The sequence below is a fragment of the Lathyrus oleraceus genome, chromosome 6, assembly GCF_024323335.1.
Source record: "Lathyrus oleraceus cultivar Zhongwan6 chromosome 6, CAAS_Psat_ZW6_1.0, whole genome shotgun sequence".
NCBI classification, from domain to species: Eukaryota; Viridiplantae; Streptophyta; class Magnoliopsida; order Fabales; family Fabaceae; genus Lathyrus; species Lathyrus oleraceus.
The window spans coordinates 324,709,270-324,737,121 of NC_066584.1; the positions used below are offsets into that span (position 1 = coordinate 324,709,270).

Genomic DNA, 27,852 nt, shown 5'->3' on the forward strand with positions numbered 1-27,852 from the left:
AATAAAAATAAAAAAGTTGAAATTTCTGGAACTTTTTTTTGAAAAATATATATTTTGTTTTAAAATAAAATAAAAATTTAATTTGGAATTTTTTTTTGGGAAATAATTTGGAAATTTCTTTTTAAATATTAAAATAGTTTATTTTTCCAAAAATTTTAAAAATATTTATTTTGGAAAAAAGTTCTAGAAATTTATTTTTCCAAAAAATAAAAAAAATTACTTAATTTAGGAAATAATAAAAAATCTGTAAAAAATTTCTATAAGTTAAAAAAAACAAAAATTAAAAAGAAATTTTTTATTTTGGAAAATAACAAAATTTTAAATTAAAATAAAACATTTGAATTTTAAATAATAATCCGATTATAATAGAATCCACAAATAAAGTATAATTGGATAACCAACCATTCATAATTAAATTATATCAAAATATTTTAAATAAATTTGAATTTGGTTACAATTTTGGCGGATATTTTGCACACCCGTATTTTTTTTATCGTGTTTACGGTGAGAGGTTGACGGCCGGAGACATGTTGGACATCATGCTATTCAGAGAGGAATACGGTCACAACCCCGAACTCATCCGCGAATCCCAACGCCGTAGATTCGCCAGCGTTAAAGTTGTTAATGAAGTCGTCAGTCTCGACCAACTATTGCGAAAGCGTACTCATCTCTCTCTCTATCTTTACCGTATAACAATGGCATCGACCTAATCTTGTTTTGTTGCAGGTGAACGCGAGTTGGAGGTTTATTACCGATATGATTTCGAAGGGTACATTGAGGAAATCTCTAAACTCAAGCTTGTAAGCATCACCACATTCAATTCTTACTTATAAACCTTCGATTGCAAATCCTTATTGCATTCCATTGTTGCGTGTTAGGCCGGTGAAGATGCAACCGAGTTGATTGCTCGATCCGAAGAGCTTAACAGATTAATCCCTGAAAAAGAGGCTGAGATTCAAGAAATTCTAAACAACTTGAATTCTAGATTGGAAACCATTGGTAACCTCATACATGATTCCGTTCCAATCAGCAATGATGAGGTCTAGTTCTACTTTCTTTCTTTTTTTTCTTTCATTATATATATAATAAGTCTGAAATATTCATGGGGTAAATCAATGCTTTAGGCCAACAATGTTGTGGTTAGAACATGGGGAGACAAAAGAGTGGAACCTAAACTCAAGAATCATGTGGATCTCGTTGACCTTCTCGGGATAGCAGATTTGAAGAAAGGTTGAATTTATTCATCTATTTACTTTTTGTATTTTTTTTTCATTTATAATTTTGAGGTTTGTAACTTCACCACAATACTTGTTTGCTTCCTTTACCGTGTCTTATGTGTTTTAACTTATCTATTGAACTAGTGCATGATTTGCATAATATCTTTCTGCTACTATCCCGAATTATGACACCGTTAGATTATTTTTATTTGATGTAACATGTTGGTTGATGCCTTAAAATTTAATACAGCAGAGTGTAGTTTCTTTCGGTTAATTGTGCATCATCATTTTCACTGCATTTGTCTTTCTCAATCTAAGTATTTTAGGTTAATCACCAATGGGATACTGCAGTGTTTCAGCGGTTGTACCTAAGGCTTTCGATAGATTCTGCACTTCTGATTATATACCTTCTCTGAATATATCCTAATCTTTTTTTGCCATGTTGCTTGATGCATAATAGGAGCTGATGTAGCTGGAGGTAGAGGTTTCTATCTCATAGGAGATGGTGTTCGTCTTAACCAAGCTCTAATCAACTTCGGGCTTGAATTTTTGGAGAAAAGGGAATATACCTTATTACAAACCCCTTTCATCATGAGAAAAGATATAATGTCCAAGTGTGCTCAATTAGCCCAATTCGATGAAGAACTTTATAAGGTAAAATTTTAAGTTAATTCAAATGTTGATTTGGGTGCCCATATAAGAATTTGATTTTATTAAAAGCATAAGTGATGCCTTTATACACAGTTCATAGTCTATCACAAGCTTATAATTTGGTTTTAAGATTCTTATGCTTTATCTTTTTAAGGTGCCAAACTGATAGTAACATTATTGTAGTGTTTATTTTTTCTGTTATCAAAGCCTCAACAATTAAGTCATATTTTTTTTTAGACCTTCTACTAAATTAATAATTTGTTGATCCTTTCATATTTTGTTTTTTAAGGGGTGCAAGCGAGAGAATCAAAATATAACTTGTTTGAAATAAAATATATTTTTTTAAAATTTATATTTTAAAAATAAAAAATATTTTTGTAAATTAATTTTATTTCTGAAAGAATTTTTTTTTTTTAAATTTATAAAAAACGTTGACTTTTTTCGAAAAAAATAAATACTAATTTCTTTTCAAAAATACAAAACATTCTTTTTTCTGAAAAAAAAAAAACAATTTTTTCTAAAAATAAATATAGTCGATTTTTTTGAAAATATTAAAATTCTGACTTTATTTTTAAAAAATTGATATTTTTGAAAAAAGTTAATTTTTTAAAAAAAAATCAATTTTTTCAAAAATAAAAAAAAACTGTTTTCTTTTTAAAATGAGAAAGGCGGTTTTTTTTTTAAAAAAATCATTTTTTTCCGAAACATAAAAAGTTGTTGTTTTTAAAAAAAATCATTTTTTTTATAAATTAAAGAAGTCAAATTTTCCGAAAATAATAAAAAAATGTGATTTTTTTTTGAAAAAAATGACTTTTTTTCGAAAATAGAAATAAAATAAAAAAAATCCAGAATTTTTTTTTGATTTTTTTCGAAAAATTAAATCAATTTTTTTAAATAAAAAAAAAGTTAATTTTATTTGAAACAAAATCAATTTTTTTGAAAAATAAAAAATAATGATTTTTATAAAATAAAAAAAAGTCAATTTTTTTAAAAAATTGATTTTTTCTATAAAAAATCAACTTTAAAAAATTATTGGATCTTTAAATTTTATTTGAATTTTATGAGTGTTTAATTTAGGGGACCTGTATGTATATTTTGGTGCTGATTATATTTTCCATTTAAAATTTTGTAAAGGATTTGACTTCCTTTTCCCTGCTAAAACTTAATATAAAAAGCATACCGGCTTAGTCTCAATTTTAAACAAAAATACTCACACTTACTGAGAAGTTTAGTTAAATGTTGCAATTAATTTTCTCTATCTCAGGCTAAAATGCATTCTTTCCTATTGTTGACAGAAAAAAATTAGGCATTCTGAAAAGTGATATTCATGAACACTTATTCAACGAGATAAGTTATTGAAAATGAAAACTTATATTAATGAGTATTTTAGGGATGACATCATTAAATATATTAAAGTTAGTTTTATATTTGAGATTTTAAAGCCACCGAATATGAATACATGTATGCTTACTAATAAGCCTAAGACCACTCCCATTCTTTTCTTCTGATCTGGTCATATCTAAGGAATTATTATTTTAGATAACCGGTGAAGAAGATGACAAATATCTGATTGCAACAGCAGAGCAGCCACTTTGTGCATATCATATAGATGATTGGATCCACCCTAGCCAGCTACCCCTTAGGTAACATGAATTTAGTAACATGTTTCATATTAAAACTGGAAAACTATGTTATATTTTTAATTTTGGAAACATACTTTCTGCAGGTATGCTGGATATTCATCTTGCTTTCGTAAAGAAGCTGGATCTCACGGTCGGGATACTCTAGGAATATTCCGAGTTCACCAATTTGAGAAAGTAGAGCAGTTTTGCATTACCTCCCCAGTTGACTTTGATTCATGCGTCATGCACGAAGAAATGCTTAAGAATTCTGAGGAATTTTACAAGGCGGTACGTCAATGTCTTTCATAGTAATGTCATTTTTTCATTTGAGTGCTTGTTTCAAAACGATTTATAGAAGAGTAATTTACGTTCCCCTCTCCTAAGAGATAGGTGTGTTATATTATATAATGTAATACTCCCTTTGACCACTCATTTAATATGGTAATTTTGAAAGTTTTTTCTAATATAACCTTGCATTAAATGTAGGACTATGTTGTATGTTTGTGATTATTGCTTGTCTTCCGTCGTTACTTCATTCTATTTCATCTTGTTGTTGCCATTATCCAGAGATTGTATCTTGGTTGTTTTCAACCTAAATTGATAGCTTTCTTCGCTCCTTTTTAGTTACCTTATCTTATGTAACTACATTTTACTTACTGCAGTTGAACATTCCATATCAAATTGTTTCTGTTGTATCTGGTGCTTTAAATGACGCTACCTCGAAGAAGTATGATCTTGAAGCATGGTTTCCAGCTTCTCAAACTTACAGGGAGTTGGTATCCTGTTCAAATTGTACTGACTACCAGGCCAGAAAATTAAAAGTTCGATATGGAGATAGTAAGGTCAGTTATGCCCAAGTTCATCATTGATGGCTTTATTACATAATATTGTTCAATTACTTTAGAATGAAAATATGAGAGAGAGAGAGAGAGAGGAGAGAGAGAGAGGAGAGAGAGAGAGAGAGAAGAGAGAGAGAGAGAGAGAGAGAGAGAGAAGAGAGAGAGAGAGAGAGAGAAGAAGAGAGAGAGACGAGAGAAGAGAGAGAGAGAGAGAGAGAGAGAGAGAGAGAGAGAGGAGAGAGAGGAGAGAGGAGAGAGAGAGAGAGAGAGAGAGAGAGAGAGAGAGAGAGAGAGAGAGAGAGCGAGAGAGAGAAGGAGAGAGAGAGAGAGAGAGAGAGAGAGAGAGAGGAGAGAGAGGAGAGAGAGAGAGAGAGAGAGAGAGAGAGAGAGAGCGAGAGAGAGGAGAGAGGAGAGAGAGGAGGAGAGAGAGAGAGGAGAGAGAGAGAGAAGAGAAGAAGAGAGAGAGAGAGAAGAGAGAAGAGAGAGAGATTTGTCCTCGTTTATGTCTGAATCTCGTAGTAAGGTAGTAGAGAAAGAGTTTGCGTATTTGCATTATATGTATGCTAAGACTAGACGTAATAAGATTATAAATGACAATATTAGAGTGATGGTATCATCTATAGTAAAAAAATTGTGGAAAATAGACTTAGATAGTTTGGACAAGTTGAGAGAATAACTATAGATTTTGTTGTAAGTTGAGAAACTATTAAGAAAAATCTCGAGATTAATGAATTGGATAAAAACATGATGTTGAATACATGATTATAGCATAATTGGATAGAAACTAGTTTCAACCTCTACATGACTGTAATTTCATAATTTTGACTGTTAGATCTTTTTTCCTGTTGCAGAGCCGTGTGCAGGTGAACCAATATGTTCATATGTTAAACTCTACTCTCACTGCTACTGAAAGGACTATTTGCTGCATACTAGAGAACAACCAGAAGGAGAATGGGGTCGAGATACCAGAAGTCCTCAGGCCATTCATGGGTGGAAAGACTTTCCTGCCCTTCAAGAACAAACCGAATAACTAAGCCAAAAGGAAGAGGCGACTTAGGTTTCTGATTTGTCTGCTAGTGATCGGCCTGCTCAAGGAAGCTTTTTAAACCTCTTGCCACCCAAGAAAGACTAAATCATCAATAAAGTTCATTCTTTTTTCCATAGGTACCATTCTTTAAGTGGAAGCTTTGGAACAATAGCTAGATCTTACAGGTGTAAGATGTATTACTAGTGATATCGGATACATATAGTAGAATTCTGGATACCCGATCCAGTTTCCAAAGGAAATAATATTGTTAAGTTATGCTATTGTTTGTAAAGCAACTGCGATTTTTCCCTTAACTATATTAATAGTATTTTGTCATGATTTAATTTTATAAAATAGTTTGATTCAAGTTTGTAAACAAATGCCTCCATTAATTTTGCAAAGACGGAGCTGTAATCTAGGGTTCAATCTCTCTGGAAATATTTATTTACTAGATCTTCCATGACTCGGTTTAATCACATTTTCAATCAAATAAAACCACAAACAAAAAGAAAAACATGTTGAACGTTCTCCACTGCCGATCTTTTTTAGTCTAATTTGTTGGTTGGAGTTTCTTGCTGTATTTGTTTACACCAAATCAATATTGTCTTAATTGAGTCAATATAATAGGATTTTTTAATGCATCTTATATGTTTTTGAAACGAAAATTAAAAAAATGTTTTTTATTTTTAAAAATGTATTTTTAAACGCACCTGAACACACACAACACACACATACTATTGTGAGTGACGTCTTATTATTTGGTTTATTTTATTCTAGAGATGCATCTTCGGAAGTTTTCTGTAATTACATTTCCATAAGACAGACACATCATTACCATATCTAAAGACATGTAAATTTTCAAATTGAAATTAAGATTTATAAAATAAAATTAGGATTACATACATGAGTTCAACATAAAATACAACATTACACTTCAATATGCAGGTGGGCGCTTTAACATCTTCAGAATATCTGCGACCGGTCTTGAAATCGTCGCTTCCAACTCGAGCGAAACTTTTGTTTCAAAACGAAAATATGTATTCCACGTAGCTCTTACATCCGCTTGCGTCTTGAACTCGATTGTTTCCATAAGATAGGAGATAATGAATTTCGTGTTTGATATCTTTGAGGGAGGTGAAATCAGTGAGCTTAAACCAGTAAGCTTAAACGTGCGTCTGAGTGTAGAGATAGAGAAGGAGACATGTGCGACATACCAGTCAATGTTTATTTGTGACATTTTTCAGTTTGTGTGAAATACAACATAAGAGCACCTTAATTTATAGAAGTCATAGATCTATATGGACCACTCAATAACTAGCATTCTGATTCCAGAGATATATCTCTGGTTCCACACCCTATTATCTTGTTCCGGAGATGTATCTTCGGAACTTCTCCTGAAGCAGTTCCTTTATAGAACCTCTAAAACAAAACCTTTTTTTTACAAAAGAACAAATGTTGTTATGGAGATGATCAAGAATGCATTAAGACACAATACGAACAAATATTGAATATATTACACTTTATTTATATTGAGACACAATTACGTACACTTATTTGTCTGACTAAACAAGAAACTAAAACGAATTGAAACATATTTTGCCGACTAAATCTATGGGTGATACCCCATTGGACTTTTGTGCATTTTATTCTTTTTTAATGTTGCTTAATTTCTCAAACTCTTGCATCCTTTCCATAAAATGATTCAATCAAGTCTCAATTTGTTGTTGAAGAGTCGTCCACTCTAGTGATGTAAGTGGTATAGGGCATCCTGGTTTCAAGTAAACTTGAACAAAATGACTTGATTTTGAGAGTCACCCAATACACATAATACAATCATTTGGAGTTTGTGGTGGGACGATACGCAGTGGAAAAAATATTTCTGGAAAACTGTATAGTGTCAGATCAACAAACGATCGATCATACACACATGTTATTAGGTGACCCATTTTAGGGGAGCGTATTTTGACTCTGTAGTCGGTCCGCTAAGGCAAGGAACAAGATACTCATAAGCTTCATCGAAGTGTTCTTTCTTTCCGTACAGTCATGTGTATGATTCTTTATGAGTCCTCAACTCTTGGATAAGTTGATGGTGAACAAGTGTATGATTATCTTCTCCTTTACATTGACGATTCGCTCGATGTATTTATGCATAAAAACCGACATCTTGTCAATGAATTCTTGGTGGAAGCGGAGTAGGAGGTGGTTTGCTAATGTGAGCTCTTTTGACAACACTTTTTTGAGGTTTTGGAGTTAGTGAGTCGGGATAAACTTTGTCAACATTTTATAGGTTGAATCAAGTTTGAGCACAGCAGAAACGTGTTGAATAATTTTGTGGAATCAGGATGAGTCCAAAATATATCTCTAACAGTAACTTCATCCTCGCACGTTCGATACATAAACACGTAATTGTAGTTATCCAATAGTTTCAAGAGTTGTTGCATTTCCGTTCTATCCTCATAAGCGCCTTGTTAGTTAGGTATCAAATATTATACAATTTCTTGATATTTGATAGATTTTTGGGTCTTTTCCATTTCAATGTTGCAAGTATATTTTTCGGTTGAACCAAATTCAATGTCATGTCAGCAACATATTCCTTCTCTTTCAGCATGAGCCGACACACACTAGGATGACCGGCTAATTTTTCACACAAATCATGGTTATGCAAACAACATATCACATTAAATCTCCAGTTTTTGTTTGCCAACATGTAACCCCACACCTTAAAACCAGCACTTACATTTTCTTGAACCAGTGTCGTCTCTTTTAAAATTTTAGAGAGGAGTTCTATATTTCTCGCTTCTTTCGCATGTCATTGTCACAAAAATGTATCTTCTATCCGAACCATTATCGGACCTTCCGATAAGCACACCAAATCCAAGTTTAGCGACCTCCATACGAATCCATTGAAGCATTTGATCACGAGATTCAAACTCTTGCTCGTTTTTAAATTGATTCTAACATCTACCGCCTTCACGACAACACCTTGGACATCCGGAGAAACAATTTATTTTAGGAAAACATCAGGGTGCATCATATCTAATGAAAACAATTACAACATAACATCATGCGACACTGTTGCAATGAGAGTTGTAAATTGAACACAGACTAGTTCAGGAAATGCATCTCCGGAAAAGTTCATACTCGTTTCGGAGATACATTTTCAGACACATTGCTCATTTTTTTCAGAAAAAATGCATGATTAATGTGAGCAATGCAGTGGGAAATAAATGATCTTTATCTGAAATTTTATTTTCTATTGTTCCCTTTGATGCAATGAACAAAAAGATTAGAGATTTGAAGTGAAAAATTGATTGAGAATGAAGGTTTTTTTTATAAAGGTTTGAGTTGAAAAACAACAATGACAATCGTGAATGTGTGATCATGTCGAAGATATATCTCCAAAAACATAAGATATTTTTAGATTTTCGGGTGGTGACAAAGAAATTTATAAGCTACAATAATAAATCCCCTAAAATTATCCAATGCCTTTTGTAAAGTGTTTTTATCACCCAATTCAGTCACAATAATGTTGTTTTCCTCCTTGTAATCTTAAGAAAAGAAACATAATATTGTGTAGAAAAAACGATAAAATATTTACCTTAATAGTGTTTAACTATAGTTGAATGATAATATCAATTGAGGTCCTAATATTATTAGGATAATTTATTTTGTTATAACCCAAAGTGTATATATATATATATTATATATATATATATATTATATATATTATATATATATATATATATAATATATATATATATATATTATATATATATATATATTATTATATATAATATATTATATATATTATATATATATATATATAGATATATATATATATCTATAATAATATATATATATATAATATAACTATATATATATATCTATAATATATAATATATATTATATATATATATATATATATATAATATATATATATATTATATTATAAATTTAAATTTATTTTGATAATTAATAAAATCAAGACATTAAATTAGATTTCACCATAAAAGATACTGAAGGGAGGAAATTATTACAAGAAGTGGAATATGAATGGAAGCATGTGTTATGTGAGAAATTTTAAAAGATTGGCCACAAGTGTGGTGACACAATACCAAGAATACAGTGGAGACCACAATCAAAACCACTAGAAGAAGCAAAATAACAATTGCACAAAGCTGTGTCAAAGAAGAATAGTTGTGGAAGTGAAACTGAAGTGCAGCAAGGAGATTGGACAAGGGTGCATAATAGTGCAAGAGAATAGCTCATTAAGGGACGCCAACAAAAGTTCAATGTGGGAATGGCTTTGAGGCACTAGGGATTTTGAATGATCCACTAGTGATTCAAGACATTGGATCATGATTGTTTCCTGGAATGTTCGGGGGCTAATAAATTGGACAAGCTTAGGGAGATTAGATCTTGTCTCCTATAACTTTGACCCACAATTGTTGTTTTGTTGGAAACTAGGGTTAAGAGAGATAAAGCTCTTAATATTAGACATAAACTTAACCTGCAAGGTGCATGTTTTGATAATTATGCTAATCATGAGAATGGTAGAATTTGGATAGCTTGGGATAATAGATGTTTAGGCATTAGATTTATTACAAGTACTAGCCAGATGGTGCATTATGGTGTGTATGAGCTAGATGGGAAGTTTCAATACCGGCTTACTACTATATATGCATTAAACAAGCTTGAGGAAAGAAGATTATTGAGGAGGAATATTGAGAGACTGCATGTCCAAAGTAGTTTAATTTTCAAAAGATCATTATATATAATGCATTTAGTTTAATTTTCTGAGCACTTTACAAAAGATATGGGGTACACATTACAAAAGATCATACTATATAATGCATTTAGTTTAATTTTCTGAGCACTTTTGCGTCCGATTTTTATTCATTTGGGGGTCCTTTTATTTTTATTCTTTTGTCAATTTATTCACAAAAATATAATAGATTAGATATATGTTGATTTTAATTTTATGTTGTTTATTTTATAACCTTTTAATTTATTTTAGTTGTACTATTTAACCTTGTTTTAATCATTAAAAATATTCAAGGAGGGTACTCTTGGTATTTAAATTAATTTATACCCTACATTTCTAACTATATAACCAATGGTCAATGGATTTGAAAGAAACCAAGACATAACACATTGGCGCCTACCTCCAAGTCCCCTTGTCTCCCTCATTCTCAAAAAGAAACTAGACCAACAATGTAAAGAGAGGTGGTCACCCCATGATCCAAATATTCTCTTTTTTCAGTTCATGCATACATGAATTGTGAGAATGACAAAAAGAGAAAAGCAATAACAAACTTCATGTTTCTTTGTTATCCAAAACATTCATTTTTCCATCTTCTTCCTCCAACATTAGTCGCACTTCCCTCCTTCGTGTAACCATCCTACTACATCACAACCCATTTTCATTTAATCTTCATACACCATAAATAACAATTATTTGTCAACTTTCTCACTTACACAACCTGCTCCATTAACCTCACTACTACACTCCTCATCAAACCTTAAAAAACTCGTTCAAACACTATTTTTGTGCCCCTTTCACCACCACACAAACCACCTTCAAATTGGAAAACACTTCATTTGAATACCACATATAACCTTCCATAAACACTTACACACATACTCCTTTTACCATAAACAACACCTACTGCATCTTAACAAATTCCTTTCTATTTCTCATACTCCCTGCAACGGTTTCCACACACAAACCCCATCTCACAAGAGAACCCACGTCACAGCCATAAAGCCTATCCTCCAACACAAATACTCCACTTCATTACTCAAAGTTCAAAAACAACAAAAAAAACAGAAATATAATTATTATAAAAATAATAATAAGTTGTTTTCTTCTTCTTGTGCGAACCAAGCTTCATCATTCAAACTCACCCATTAAACTCCATAACCACAACAACAACAAAAACTTCAACCATATTCATCTTCTTACACTACCTCTCTCCTAAGGCATGCTCTGTGGTTGAACCTCCATTTCCTTTCCATCATCTCCTTCATTTATCCATCAATAACCACCACCTCCATTAACAACTAAACACCACTCTCCCTCACACAAACTCTAAATGAACCACCATAATGACTCTTTACATAAGCCACGCCGACACCGATGACCTCCACACCAACGTGCCACTCACGCAACTTCCATTGTATCATCCCCGCCTTCAGTCGTGCCCAAATCGCCATCGAATATGATATTTCCTTTCTCATGTTTGGTTCATGTGTTGTTTGCTAGGAATGAAGATCTTTTGTTTTCTTTACATTATTTTGTTGATGTTTTTCTGTTTGTGACAAATAAAACATTGTTCTATTTTGAAAATAAGAAAGTAGAGAGGTGACGAGAGGAGGTGGAGGATCTGGTATGGGGGCGTCGCCGTCGGTCGGCCGCCCCCTGCATGTGAATAAGGCTCGTGAGAGAAACATTGGCTGAGGAGTAACGTGTTCTGTTTGTTTTCTGGAAATGAATGGTACACAGAGAGGGTATTATTTTTATTTAGCACTGCCCATGTCGAGAGGAAGTGGATACTTTTGAAATTTTGAAAAAAAAATCCTACCATTATCTTTATCCTAATTGTACCACCAATCTCCTTTTTTTTATTTTAAATTTTTTCTTATATTTGTTTATTAGGGTTTTAGAAGCTTGGAGTTGGCCTTGGGCTTTATAGTTTAATACTTACTAATCCACCATCCAATTACTGATGATACCCCACTGTTTGTTTTAACTTGTTTGTTTTATTTTTACTTTTGGGCTCTAAGCTCACTTATGTTTACTTCATTCATTTTATCCCTATGTTGTGAATGTACCTCCCCTCCCCATCCATTTTCATGCTTTTATTTATTTTATTTTATTTTTATTTTCCTAATTAATTAATTAATTAATTTAGATTAACAATTAATAATTCAATTAATTTTTATTTGTTTAATTAATTGGATTTTAATTAATTAATTGCTTTTAATTATTAAGTGGATTATTTGATGAATTGTTAATTGATCTCATTTTGATAAGTCACTTATTTAGGTAATTTCGCTTTTAAACCATGCTCATATTATCATACATGTAAATAATCGCACTTGATATTTCCCATAAATTCAATTTCATTAACATTCCATTTGATTTCAAAATCAATTCCAACTTTCGATAATTTCAAAATAAATATAATTCATTCTCAACCATTAGCAAATCATTTCTCGTACATGCAAATTAAACACCGATCAAGCATCAAGTGACTTTTCTTAAATCAAACACACTATCTAAAACCTTTTTCTTAAACAAATGCAAAAGAAAAGTATTGTTGGAATCCAACATTCCAGTTGAACCCTTGAATGATTGGTCCCGAGGCACACACATTTTGGTATAGCTATTCATTCTTTTCTTTTACTCTCAAAACACTTAATAAACTTGGACTAAAAAGGACTGTTGTAATCTAGCATTCCAGTGTAACCCTTGAACAATTGATTCCGAGACACGTGTCTTATTCTTATCAAGCGTTCATTGTTTATTAAATATTTTTCTTAATAATCTTAAATGAAAAAGGAATGTTGGAATTTAGCATTCCGATGAAACCCCAAATGATTGATCCTGAGGCTTATGTCTCGTTCTCATCAAGCATTCATCATTCACTTATAAAATACATTCAACATATCAAACTCTTTTCTCTCCACCATACGATTGATCTTAAAACCTTTTCATAAATAAAAGGTATTTGTCTTAAGATGGTGCAAGACAATGCTTCATCCATAATCGTTGAGTTGAGATAAGTGACATTTTCCCGTGAATGTTGATATGTAGAAATCTATTCAATATGATACAAACGCCTGTTCCTCACCTATTTTGGTAAAATAATACTTTATGTCGATTGTGGCAAAATAGTTGTAACAACCAATAATAAATATCTAGAATAATATCATCAAGTGTTAATTTTTGGTACTGTAACAACATAAGTGCCTAATGGCATCATATATACACGTGTCCAAACTAAGAACATCAAAGATACATGTTATACAATAAAGCCTAAGAATAAAATCTAAGAATTATGTACAATATCTTCATTGTACACAACTCCAGTGCAGAAGATCACAATAATCAGTATCCTTTGAAACATCAATGCACAACTTCTTTTGCACATATAACCTGCAACAACACCTGAAAAGTAACAACAATATTAGGGTGACATAATAATCTCAATGAGTTCTCATATCATATAGGTTCACTCGACTCTACAGGGTTTTCTAGTTGGATCCTAACTCAAATCCTCATCTCTCGCTACTTGTGTATCACTCACACAAGATAATTAAGTCTCGAGTGTATAAGGGATACTTGCAATGTATGGAAACATGACACATAAGTTATCATAACTCAAATAATCACTATTCGGATTCACAAATACATCAATCTCCGAACGGACCTACGTCTAAGCCATGATCGATTAATGTATGCTCGTATGATTCAACTTTCGTGGTGGATATCGCATCCTCTATGAGACTCAAACCCAGTTCAAGCGACCGTCACCTGTATGGGCCTCTAACCCACTTAGGGTATATTTCACCGTATGCCTCTAACCCACTTAGATCTCCACCTTTCCCCTATGTCCGTCAGGGTTGGGACTCAACAGTGTCACATCCTCACTTACCATTTTACCTAAGCCTTTGAAGTGGTATGTGCACATCGCATCCGAATATGTGATTAGTTCTCATAAACTCGTGATTGCTCTCATTAATCGCTAGGTGATCCTTGTCACCAATTTTCATGATATCACATCAAGTCTCATGGCGTCATAACATGATCCATTCAGTACATATAATCACACATGTTCCATACAAAACATGTTCATTCATTTACGTCACTACTTGTCTATTGTACACACCACGGTACAATCACGTCCAAGCATTGCCATTTAAGTCAATTTCATAACCTAAGTTATCGTTCTAGTTCATTTATCTAGTTATAACACTAGTGTCATACCCTGATTTTGGTCCTGAAAATTTTTCCATCAATCATTCATTTTCTCTCCTCCTCATGACCATTTCATCTAGTCACGAATCTATCCACCTACACTGATTGTTTAGACAATGCTGCTCTTGCTTATACACTTGGAAAGGATGGACGGCGAGTGCATGTGATTGAAAGAGATTTGAGTGAACCGATAGGATTGTGGGTGAATTGTTACAACCTGGTGGATATCTAAAGTTACTTGAGTTGGGTCTTGAAGATTGTGTGGATGAAATTGATGCACAAAGAGTCTTTGGCTATGCTCTTTATAAGGATGGGAAAAACACCAAGTTGTCTTATCCCTTAGAAATTTTGACTCTGATGTATCTGGAAGAAGCTTTCACAATAGTCATTTCATACAACAAATGCGAGAAAAGGCTTCATCTCTTCCAAATGTAAAATTAGAACAAAGAACCGTCACGTTTTTACTCGAAGAAAATGGAACCATCAAAGGGTAAACTATAAAAAACAAGTGGACAAGAGTTTACAACAAAGGCTCCTCTCGCCATAGTATGGGATGGTTGTTTTTCTAACTTGAGACGCTCTCTTTGTGATCCTAAGGTTGAAGTTCCTTCTCATTTTGTTGGATTGATATTGGAGGATTGTAACCTTCCATATGAAAATCATGGACATGTTATCTTGGTGATCCTTCGCCAATTTTGTTTTATCCTATAAGTAGTACCGAGATTCGATGTTTGGTCGATGTGCCTGGCCAAAAACTACCTTCTGTTGGTAATGGTGAAATGGCTAATTATTTGAAAACTGTGATAGCACCTCAGGTGCCAAAATAAGGAACATTCTACCACATTTGATGTCAAATTGTGTTGAAATAACACAACTCGTTCACTTACGCTTATAAGCCTCTTCTACTAATTGAGAGAATTACATGTTCAGGTTCCTCCGGAGTTGTATACTTCTTTTATAGCAGCAGTTGATAAAGGAAACATCATAAGCATAATATAAGCATTGTTTTGAAATTTCCAAACTAGAGAAATTAATGAAGAGTACTGGTGGAGAAAAATTCAAGTTCAGGAGGATAACAATAATGGTTTACAAAAACAATTAAAATGGTTATCGCGGCGGAAAATTCAGAATCTTCTTGTTACGATTTGCAGCATTTCAATTTGGCTTTGCTTCATTGGTGATTAATTTGATCTGGATTTTGAATCTACATCCAAGGCCAAACATTAGAAGATCACAGTTTGCAGCAATTCTTCCACTGGTTATGGCTCATACATTGGGAAACCTGTTGACCAACATCAGTCTTGGCAAGGTTTCTGTTTCATTCACTCACACCATTAAAGCTATGGAGTCTTTTCTTCACTGTTGTTCTTTCATCTTTTCTCCTTGGTGAGGTGCCTACTTTTTGGGTGGTTTCTTCTCTTCTGCCGATAGTTGGTGGAGTGGCATTGGCTTCGATGACTGAATTTTCTTTCAATTGATTGGATTCAGCACTGCAATGGCATCCAACCTTACGAATCAATTGCGGAATATTAGAAAAAAAACTAATGGCTAATAAAGAGGAAGCTTTGGATAATATCAATCTCTATTCAGTTATAATCGTCATTTCCTTTTCTTTTTGGTACCATGTGCTATATTTTTGGATGGTTTCAAGTTTACTCCTTCGTACCTGAAATCTGCGACAAGCCAAGGATTGAATGTTAGAGAGTTATGCATAAGATCAGTTTTGGTTGCACTCTGCTTCCATGCATACCAGCAGGTTTCATATGGGATATTAGAGAAAGTGTCCCCTGTGACACACTCAGTAGGAATTGTGTGAAAGCGTGTGGTTGTCATAGTCTCTTTCTGCTATCTTCCTCCAACTCCTACACAAGTTAAAGCCAATGAAAAAGTTTTAAACTAAAAAAGCTCATGAAAAGCAGACTGGCAGTATACATTATAATTATCGTTTGCATACCGTTGTTAACTTGAAGGCTTCTTCTTGCGATATTACTTGGTAAAGGTCTTCACCAAGTTTATTTGCAGCTTGAGGAGCATCGTTAGCCATGATTTACTTGCTGCAACACCATCTGCCACTGTTGCACCTACTGCAGCAGCGTTTAGTCCAACAATCACAGCAGACCCTTGCGCACCAGTACTACCTGCTACTGCATCTGGATGTGTTTCCATATCTCATCAAGTGGAGCCATTGCAACCCTATAAATATCAACCAGAACCAGCCTTTACCTGAGTGTGGAGTTGCTAATGAAGAACAAATGCCAGTTGCAGTTTCAAGTACAACAACCTTTTTCATTGACCGCCATCATATAAATCGAGTCACAACAGCGGGTAACATAAGGACTTTATGCTATCGCCGACTCAATCTCCTGGAACAACAATTCATTCTTCATTTGATGCTAAATGCAGATAAGAAATTTCTTGCCCAAAAGAGTGCTCCTCCTCGAGACTTCTACAGTGTTAGGAAGGTTAATACTCATGTCCACCACTCAGCCTGCATGAACCAGAAACATCTTGTAAAGGTTTATAAAATCTAAACTGAGGAAAGAACCTGATGAGGTCGTAATATTTCGAGATGGGACTTATCTGACCTTGAAAGAAATTGTTTAGAGTTTGGATTTGACCGGATACAACCTCAATGTTGATCTTTTGGATGTTCGCACAGACAAGAGTACATTTCATCGCTTTGACGAATTCAATCTCAGGTTTTTGGTGTGGATTTGGTTGACGATGAGAGCAAGCCTGCATTGTACGCTGAAATTCATTAAATGTTGGTCCAACCATGTTGTTTTCAGGCCACTGAGGCGAGTTAAAACTCAGACCAATACTAACCTGGTAAAACAGCCTATTCACTAGCCGGCGCGCCGTGAAACCAAGCCTGAGCAAGTAGAGAAATTTTGAAGCATGTTTTAGAGAAAACAGAACCCGAAGCTACCCTGCATAATGAAAGACCTTGTTTCAGTTCACTCAACCCAAATCACGATCGAAAATCTCTGTGATAATTGAAGTTTTAACTTTCACCGATTTTCACTGCAGTAAAAACAAATTAATTTAGCAAGGCGTTAAAGTTCCACAAACAACCCAAAAGAGGAATTAAGATAAATTCAGGAAGAAAGTATAGGATTTTTTACCGTTTCCAGACAAACACTAAATGAGGTAGACAACTGTGAGCACCCTAAAGGATTTCGCAGGGATACCCCTTTTGATCTGAGTAACCAGCTCAAAACCCTAAACAGTGTGAGTATAAAAGGAGCCTCCTGCTCCACCAGAGAGGACGACGAAAAAACCCTAAGAATTTGGACGGACGGTAGCGAAAAAAACCCTAATATTTTTCACCGAAAAAAGGGAGCCTTCATCCTCCACTAGATCGCCCCCACAGAACCCCCAAAGACCGGTGAACCACCACAACTACATCTGAAGAGACACTCTGCCGCCACTACCGTTGACACGCCTATCAGGTATCTTTTAATATGTTTGCTTCATTGATTTTCGATTGGTTTGTTTGTGAAGTGAGAGTAGAGTATTTAGAGAGAGAGGATCGAGAGGATGAGTGAGGTCGAGAGATTGAGAGAGTGGAAGTTGTCTTCGTGAGGAAGACGAACGAATCTTTTGGATTTGTTTCACGTTCCCAGTTCTTTCTCTTTTATTTATTTTAAAAGCATTTAAAACCTATTTAAAACTTAATGACCGTTTGGCTTTTCTTTGCAATCTTTCATTAACATATTGTCTGCTAGTACTAATGATGATTAAAGTGTTGTTATTCCCACCCAACAGCCAGGCGGCTAGGGTTGATCTTTGGGATTCTCTCACCATTTTTTGTGGGCTTTAGTTAGCCCAACAGACCATCTCGTTCTAGTTTTTTTTATTTTAATTTATCTTTATCTATTCTTGTTTATATATTTAAGTTGTTGTTAAGGTAACAAATAAACATAAGTGGCTGAGTGGAGAGGAAGCAATTTTACTTTCTTTAGTGGGATGGGTTCGATACTTGGGAATGGCATATCTTTATATTTTTCATTTTTTGTGCTTGCTATTTTATTTAAATCTTTTATAACTTCTTACTATTTACTTTACCATTTTTGTACCTTGTTATCTAGTCCTTTTTTACGCTTGTTGATTTTATTCTCTCCGATTTAATTTTTTTTTAATATGTTGTAAATAATTTGTTTATTTATTTATTTATTTCGTCCGATTTACTTTGGACATATTCTCCACGAACTCATGCGCCATATCAATTTAATGGACCAACACCTCAAACATTCACATTAATCCTTCTATTTAAACGTATTTTTCAATAAAATATGAAAAAAAGATTATCCTGGATGGAATATCCAGTTATAATCCCGAATATGGGGCTCAAGCTGTAAGAGCTTGCAAGCCATAAATATTCGTCTTCTCTCCAAAATACCTGTAAATATCTCAAACCATCTTCTTAATAAAATTTGAAGAAAAAGATTATCCTGGATGGAATATCCAGTTATAATCCTGAATATTAGGCTCAAGCTGTAAGAGCTTGCAAGCCATAAATATTCGTCTTCCCTCCAAAATATTTGTAAATATTCAAACGTCTTTTCTCAATAAAATTGAAAGAAAGGATTACCTAGGTGGAATATCCAGATGTAGTCTCGAGTATTAGACACAAGTTGTAAGAGCTTGCAAGTCACAAGTACTCGTCTTTCAAACTCCAAAATACTTAATCCTTATCTTAACCTCTTTCAATAAAGATGGAAATGGAACATGGTGTATACCGTGCACTCCTGAGATTAAGATTCGAGGTGGATGCCTTGCCTATCTTAGCTCTCGCCATCATTTAAAATTGTCAATGCGGTTTTCTTCAAACTCTTTCTCAATCAAACCTCAAAACAGTTAATTCTTATTAACATTTTTTCAAATAAGATGGAAATGGAACATGGTGGATACCATGCACTCCTGAGACTAGGATTTGAGATGGATATCTCGCTCATCCAAGTTCTCGCCATTACTCAAAATAAATCCAACCAATCAAACTCTTTCTCGCCGCCGTGCGATTAGTCAAAAAACCTTTATAAACGAAAGATATATTGTCTTAAGGTGATGCAAAACCATGTTTCGGCCACGATTGTTGAGTCGAGATAAGTGGCGTTTTTCTGAATGATGATTTGTAAATCCTGAAATTCTAGTTATCAGACTTTAGATGTCACACGGGTTGTTATGACATCCAATTTTGCACAGGCAAGAATTATGCAGAACTTAACAGTAAGTGCAGTAAATAACACAAGTAATTGTTTACCCAGTTCAGTCCAACATCAACTACCTACATCTGGGGGCTACCAAGCCAGGGAGGAAATCCACTATCAGTAGTATTAATTCAAAGCTAAACTCACCCGTTTACAACTTGTCACTTAATCCCTACCCAATGCAATTTCAATCTTACTCTAAGATCAGAGTTCCTACTCACTCCCCCTCAATCACCTCAGTGATTACTACCTTTAATCAATATTAAAGACAACTTTGAAGTCACACTTCAAACAACTCTTGATTGTGCTTAACAACTTTAATCAAGATACACAGCACTCACGCTTAAAAGCTTTGAGCGACACAACACTTACAACTCAATGACACACCCTATACCAAAACAATCATCAACGTGATAATGGCTTGGCTTACAAGATGTCTAATACAAGACTCACAAAAATACAGCAGTGAAGTATGATGGACACACTTAATCTTCACGCCTCAAAATCCCCAAAACTGAATGAAGGAACGACTTCCTTTTATATTGCAGTACCTGGGCTTTTGCACTTGTATTCTCCTGAATTTAAGGTCACGCGAGTTCCCATAAATTCAATATCTAGGTTACTAACAAATAGGCTATTTGTTAGGTTCATTAAATGTAGCTTGGTTGTTGATTTCCTGGTTTTCTCTAAGCTGTTGAATCCCTGAAGAATAGCCTGAGAAAAAGCTGAAACAGAAAACTGAACAACCTACAATATAGCATATGCTGTCAGGAATGAATGTCCCGATATTCAGCTAGACATCAAGGATCATATGCTGAGTCTGTTTTTCCAGAAAACAGACTGTACAATTTTGCTGACCTGTACATGACCAAACTGACCATACTACAGTAACAGCTTACATTAATAAATGTCAAAGTATCCAATTTGACATTTACACATTTGGCCTTAAGTTAGTTCTGTTATCCTCTTGAAGAACAAACTAAGAAACATACTGAAGTGTAGCAGAACACCACTCTGTCTATTATTCAGTATATACTGTCCATGATGAATGTCATAACATCCAGTTTGACATTCATACAGTAGGCCTTATGCCAGGTCTGGTTCTTCCTTTGATAACCAGACTGCAAATGAATACTGAGCTCTAACAGAACACCAACTGTTCTATTCCTCAGTAGCTGCTGACAGGGATGAATGTCACAGTCTCCAGTTTGACATTCAATAAATCCTGTATTAGCTAATCCTGCAGTAACTACTCAAGTGTGTCATGACATCAGTCAAGACATCAGAGTACAGGTAGATATTCTAACCTACAATGCAGTCACACATACACACCATGTCATGACATCAGTCAAGACATTAGAATCCAGCTAGTGTTTTACCATATAATGCAGCCAATTAAACACCTACAAACTCCCCCTTTGGCAAATTTTTGGCTAAAACACTTTGATCCCCATAACAGAGTTCATAGCAGCGGAATCACACATCTAGCAGGAAATAAACCTAGCTAATACACTTAGAGTGGCAGCACACTCACACACATGGAAGTTAAATAAAAACTTCACAAAAGCACACATACAGAGGAGCAAAGTTAAATACAAAACTTCAACTCATCAGCTGCAGGGGAGGAATCTTCGAATCTGTCATGAACGTCTGTTTTCACAGACCAATTTGTTGTCTGGGGTATCACCTGTTACTCCCCTTTTTGTCACAAATGTTGCCAAAGCCAACAACATAAACAGAAAAAAAAATTAATGACAGACTTACAGACTTGGTTTTACTTCACAATTTCAACCAAGTTAGTACCCACTTGATCTTGCTTTACAGCTTTGATCAAGTAATCACCCACTTTTGCTTTACTGTAGGTACAACCATATCAGATGCCATGACTTTGTTTCTGACATCCAGAACCACTCCTGCATGAACCGCGTCCTTGAATTCCTGCAGGTGCATAGGTCTTCTCACGTTAGGGTGTCTCCTTACCCTCTTGTTGCCACACTTGTTGCCAGTGGTAAAGCTATGATCTGTTGACCAATCAGAACATAGTTCCAATAAATACATTCCAAACATCAGTGATTGCTATAAGGTCTCAGAGAGACATATTCCCAGTTTGCCCCTTAAGTTTTCAAACTGAGTAGCATCCAGAGCCTTTGTAAATATGTCAGCCAGTTGAAGTTCAGTGGCTACATGTTCTAAAGTAATCACCTTGTCTTCCACCAGATCTCTGATGAAGTGGTGTCTAATGTCAATATGTTTGGTCCTGTTGGTTGTGGATGGGATTCTTGGAGATATTGATGGCACTGAGATTATCACAGAACAATGTCATGACATTTTGAGTGACATTGTACTCAGTGAGCATCTATTTCATCCAACCAGTTGGGAACAGTTGCTTCCAGCAGCTATGTATTCAGCCTCTGCAGTGGACAGAGATACACAATTCTGCTTCTTGCTGAACCAAGATATGAGATTGTCTCCCAAAAGAAACATCCTCCTGATGTGCTTTTTCTGTCATCAGCATTCCCAGCCCAGTCAGCATCACAGTACCCAGATAGGACAGGCTCAGACCCATGTGAGTCAGCATTCCATAGTCACAAGTCCCATTGATGTACTTGAGAATCCTTTTGACTTGATTCAAGTGGCTCATCTTAGGCTCTGCTTGGTATCTCGCACACACTCCAACTGCATAAGAGATGTCAGGTCTACTTGCAGTTAGATATAGTAGACTTCATATCATGCTTCTATACAAGCATTGATCAACACTAGGCCCTCCATCATCTTTGGTTAACTTCAGATGAGTAGGAGCAGGAGTCCTTTTGTGCCTAGCATTATCCATACCAAACTTCTTAACGATGTTTTTGGCATACTTGCTTTGGGAGAGAACATAGAGTCCTCCATTTGGTTGACTTGCATTCCAAGAAAGTAGGTTAGTTCCCCAACCAGACTCATTTCAAACTCAGATTGCATCTGTTGAACAAAATGTGATACCATTTGTTCTGACATACCACCAAAGACTATATCATCCACATAGATTTGAGCAATCATGATTTTGCCGTCTTCATCCTTCACAAACAAGGTTTTATCTATTCCACCTTTTTGTATCCATTTGAGGTCAGAAATTCGGTTAACCTTTCATACCATGCTCTAGGTGCTTGTTTCAACCCATACAAGGCTTTCCTCTCAACTTATATACATGCTAGGTTGGTTAGGATCACAGAACCCTTTAGGTTGTTCCACATAGACTTCTTCATTCAAGTAGCCATTCAAGAATGCACTCTTCACATCCATTTGGAATAGTTTAAACTTCAGAATGCATGCTACCCCTAACAACAATCTGATGGACTCAAGCCTAGCCACGGAGCAAATGTCTCATCAAAATCAACCCCTTCAACTTGAGTGTATCCTTGAGCTACTAGTCTTGCTTTATTCCTAGTAATTACTCCTTTCTCATCAGATTTGTTTTTGTAGATCCACTTGGTACCAATGATGTTGGTCCCTTCAGGTCTTGGAACTAGCTCCCATACTTCATTCCTTTTGAACTGCTCAAGTTCCTCTTGCATGGCATTGATCCAGTACTCGTCAGTCAGGGCTTCTTTCACATTCTTTGGTTCAACCTTGGATACAAAGCAGGAATTTGAGCTTATTCCCCGTGACCTGGTAGTCACACCACTATTAGGATCCCCTATGATAAGATCCTTAGGGTGGTCTTTCTGAATTCTGATAGATGGCATTTTGGTGGTTGCATCTACTTCACATTCAGGAGGAGGTTCCTGTACTTCTTCAGACTTGACTGGAATGTCAGTTGAACTGTCAAGGAATGTTTCAACATCCTCTATGACATCGATCCCTTCCTCTTTATCATCCACAATAACATTTATGGATTCCATCAAGACATTGGTCCTGTAGTTGAACACTCTGTAGGCTCTGCTGTTAGTGGAGTATCCTAGAAATATACCCTCATCACTTTGGGATCCAGCTTCCTTCTCTGTTCACGATCTGCGAGAATGTAGCATTTACTTCCAAAGATATGAAAGTACTTCACTGTGGTTTACTGCCTTTCCATATTTCATATAGAGTGGAGGAGGTTCCTTTTCTCAAGGTGACTCTGTTGTGAACATAGCACGCGGTATTCATTGCTTCAGCCCAAAAGTGCATGGGGAGCTTCTTTGCATGAATCATTGCTCTGGCAGATTCTTGAATAGTTCTATTTTTTCTTTCAACTATCCCATTCTGCTGGGGAGTTATAGGGGAGGAGAACTCATGACTTATTCCTTCAGACGAGCAAAACTCATCAAACTTGGAATTCTTGAACTCCGTACCATGATCACTCCTAATCCGGACCACACAACTGTCCTTTTCCCTTTGAAGTCTGATGCACAGGTCTTTGAAGACATCAAATGTATCTGACTTCTCTCTGATGAAGCTTATCCATGTGTATCTGGAATGGTCATCAACCACCACGTAGGCATATCTCTTCCCACCAGACTTTCAACCTGCATAGGTCCCATTAAGTCCATATGCAACAGTTCCAGAACTCTGGAAGTTGTAGGATGTCCCAGCTTCGGATGTGACATCTTGGTTTGCTTGCCCACCTGGCATTCTCCACAGACTCTTCCTTCATCAATAAGCAGCTTTGGGATCCCTCTGACTGCTTCCTTGGATATAATCTTCTTCATTCCCCGTAAGTGGAGATGTCCAAGTCGTCTATGCCACAGCTTCACCTCCTGTTCTTCCTTGGCTGAGGAGCATATTGTGGAAAAGTTAGAGACTTTAGGTTCCCACAGATAACAATTATCTTTGGACCTGGTTCCTCTCATAACTTCCTGATTGTCACCATTTGTCACAATGCACAGCTCCTTAGTAAACTGAACATAGAATCCTTGATCACACAGCTGGCTTATGCTGATGAGATTTGCAGTTAGCCCTCTTACTAACAGTACATTATTCAGTTTTGGAACTCCAGAGCAGTCCAGCTTGCCCACACCTTTTATTTTTCCTTTGGCACCATCACCAAAGGTCACATAGCTGGTAGTGTGAGGTTGAATATCCACCAGTAGATTTTCCATACCAGTCATATGTCTTGAGCATCCACTGTCAAAGTACCAGTCTTCTCTGGTAGAAGCCCTTAAGCTGTGTGTGCTAACCTAGCATACCATTGTTGCTTCTTGCTGGGGACATAGCGCTTATATGTCTTATGCTTAGGCCTGACATGCGAGGCTTGGTTAGGGAAACCATGAATCCAGTAGCAGAAGGCTTTGATATGCCCAAGCCTACCACAGTGGTGACACCTCCACTCCTGGAATTTCCTCTTCTGATGATTATCATCCTAGTTCCCCGATGTTGAGACATTGGCTTTGACTTCCGCTTGAACTTCTGAACTTTAGCCTTTGGGCGTTTGTGTTCAGCTGAGGATCTTTTCCCAAATCCTAGGCCAGATTTGGTTCCAGTCTTCTGTCCCACCTTTAGAATTCTTCCAAGGTGTCAGTTCCCTTGTTCATCATTCTGATGGATTTAGTCATCTGATTCAGCTTGGAGTTCAGCAAGGCTATCTCACCATTTAGACCCTCTATGGCTGTCAGATGCTTCTGTCTCTCATCTTCCAGTTCCTTGATGAGTTTTCTTCTGCTTTCTCCTTGTGCACGGACTTCTGCACTGGTGGTACACAGCTTCTTATAGGCTGCAGCAAGTTCATCAAAGGTCAGTTCATCTGCACTTGAGTCATCATCAGAGGCACAAACACTGGTTAGTGCAGTGACATGTTTGGCAGATTCTCCTTCAGATTCACTTTCAGAATCTCCTTCAGACCATGTGATAGTTAGCCCCTTCTTTTGCATCTTGAGATAAGTAGGGCATTCAGCTCTGACGTGTCCATACCCTTCACAACCATGACACTGGATTCCCTTGCCTTGGTTGAACTTTTCTTCTTCAGAAGTTGATCTTTTCCTGATGTCAGACGGGATGTTCTTGACATTAGGTCTCCCTCTTTGATCAATCTTCTTCACGAACTTGTTGAACTGTCTCCCAAGCATGGCTAAAGCTTCTGATATACTTTCATCACCTTCAGTATATCCTGCTTCTGACTCCTCTTCAGCATTAGATACAAAAGCTATGCTTTTGTTCTTCTTTTCAGCATTCTCACACAAGCCCATTTCAAAGGTTTGGAGAGAACCAATGAGCTCATCCACCTTCATATTGCAGATGTCCTGTGCCTCCTCTATGGCTGTGACCTTCATAGCAAATCTCTTAGGCAAGGACCTGAGAATCTTTCTTACAAGTTTCTCTTCAGCCATTTTCTCACCTAGTCCACCAGAGGTGTTTGCAATTTCAAGAATATTCATGTGAAAGTCATGAATAGTCTCATCCTCTTTCATCCTCAGATTTTCAAACTTGGTGGTCAGCATCTGAGTTTGGACATCTTCACTTTGGAAGTACCTTCATGAGTTACCTTGAGGGTATCCCAAACTTCCTTAGCTAGTTCACAGTGGTGTACCAGCCTGAAGATGTTCTTACTGATTCCATTGAACAATGCATTTAAGGCCTTGAATTTCCAAGAGCTAATGCCTCTTGCTCCTTGTCCCACTCTTCTTCAGGAATCTGCACACTGACTCCATCTTCACCTGTCTTCGTTGGATGTTCCCATCCTTTGTTGACAGCTCTCCAGACTTTGCTATCTAGAGACCTTAAGAAGGCTATCATACGAGGCTTCCAGTCATCATAATTAGAGCCATCCAACATGGTGGTCTATTTGAGTGTCCTATATCCTTGTCCATGGTACTAGAAAGTAACTTCCCTAGATCTCACCCAGAAATTCACAGGCAGGGTGCCTGCTCTGATGCCAATTGAAATTCTAGTTATCAGACTTTAGATGTCACCCGGGTTGTTATGACATCCAATTCTGCACAGACAAGAATTATGCAGAACTTAACAGTAAGTGCAGTAAATACACAAGTAATTGTTTACCCAGTTCAGTCCAACATGACCTACATCTGGGGGCTACCAAGCCAGGGAGGAAATCCCTTATCAGTAGTATTAATTCAAAGCTAAACTCACCCGTTTACAACTTGTCACTTAATCCCTACCCAATGCAATTTCAATCTTACTCTAAGATCAGAGTTCCTACTCACTCCCCCTCAATCACCTCAGTGATTACTACCTTTAATCAATATTAAAGACAACTTTGAAGTCACACTTCAAACAACTCTTGATTGTGCTTAACAACTTTAATCAAGATACACAGCACTCACGCTTAAAAGCTTTGAGCGACACAACACTTACAACTCAATGAACACCCTATACCAAACAATCATCAACGTGATAATGGCTTGGCTTACAAGATATGTCTAATACAAGACTCACAAAAATACAGCAGTGAAGTATGATGGACACACTTAATCTTCACGCCTCAAAATCCCCAAACTGAATGAAGGAACGACTTCCTTTTATATTGCAGTACCTGGGCTTTTGCACTTGTATTCTCCTGAATTTAAGGTCACGCGAGTTCCCATAAATTCAATATCTAGGTTACTAACAAATAGGCTATTTGTTAGGTTCATTAAATGTAGCTTGGTTGTTGATTTCCTGGTTTTTCTCTAAGCTGTTGAATCCCTGAAGAATAGCCTGAGAAAAAGCTGAAACAAAAAACTGAACAACCTACAATATAGCATATGCTGTCAGGAATGAATGTCCCGACATTCAGCTTGACATCAAGGATCATATGCTGAGTCTGTTTTTCCAGAAAACAGACTGTACAATTTTGCTGACTTACATGACCAAATGACCATACTACATTAACAGCTTACATTAATAAATGTCAAAGTATCCAATTTGACATTTACACATTTGGGCCTTAAGTTAGTTCTGTTATCCTCTTGAAGAACAAACTAAGAAACATACTGAAGTGTAGCAGAACACCACTCTGTCTATTATTCAGTATATATTGTCCATGATGAATGTCATAACATCCAGTTTGACATTCATACAGTAGGCCTTATGCCAGGTCTGGTTCTTCCTTGATAACCAGACTGCAAATGAATACTGAGCTCTAACAGAACACCAACTGTTCTATTCCTCAGTAGCTGCTGACAGGGATGAATGTCACAGTCTCCAGTTTGACATTACAATCAATAAATCCTGTATTAGCTAATCCTGCAGTAACTACTCAAGTGTGTCATGACATCAGTCAAGACATCAGAGTACAGTTAGATATTCTAACCTACAATGCAGTCACACATACACACCATGTCATGACATCAGTCAAGACATTAGAATCCAGCTAGTGTTTTACCATATAATGCAGCAATTAAACACCT

At 35.8% G+C, this 27,852-nt stretch overlaps 1 protein-coding gene, 1 long non-coding RNA gene and 2 pseudogenes across 2 annotated transcripts; 3 read left to right on the forward strand and 1 right to left on the reverse strand.

Moving 5' to 3' along the window:
• Positions 1-435: 435 nt before the first annotated feature.
• Positions 436-5,736, forward strand: LOC127098389 (serine--tRNA ligase). Its single transcript, XM_051036974.1, has 9 exons — positions 436-660; positions 727-800; positions 879-1,040; positions 1,125-1,230; positions 1,678-1,871; positions 3,408-3,511; positions 3,595-3,778; positions 4,153-4,332; positions 5,181-5,736. The coding sequence occupies exons 1-9, from the start codon at positions 528-530 to the stop codon at positions 5,361-5,363; spliced, it is 1,320 nt and encodes a 439-aa protein (XP_050892931.1). The 5' UTR covers positions 436-527; the 3' UTR covers positions 5,364-5,736.
• A 6,011-nt stretch (positions 5,737-11,747) lies between these two features.
• LOC127095462 (squalene epoxidase 1-like) lies at positions 11,748-15,338 on the forward strand (annotated as a pseudogene).
• A 34-nt stretch (positions 15,339-15,372) lies between these two features.
• On the forward strand, positions 15,373-16,239 carry LOC127095463 (phosphoenolpyruvate/phosphate translocator 2, chloroplastic-like; annotated as a pseudogene).
• A 462-nt stretch (positions 16,240-16,701) lies between these two features.
• Positions 16,702-17,314, reverse strand: LOC127098390 (uncharacterized). The gene is made up of 3 exons (XR_007793353.1): positions 17,166-17,314; positions 16,925-17,075; positions 16,702-16,827 (listed from the first exon to the last, which is right to left on the reverse strand). It is a non-coding gene; the product is annotated as an uncharacterized LOC127098390 (long non-coding RNA).
• Positions 17,315-27,852: the final 10,538 nt, after the last annotated feature.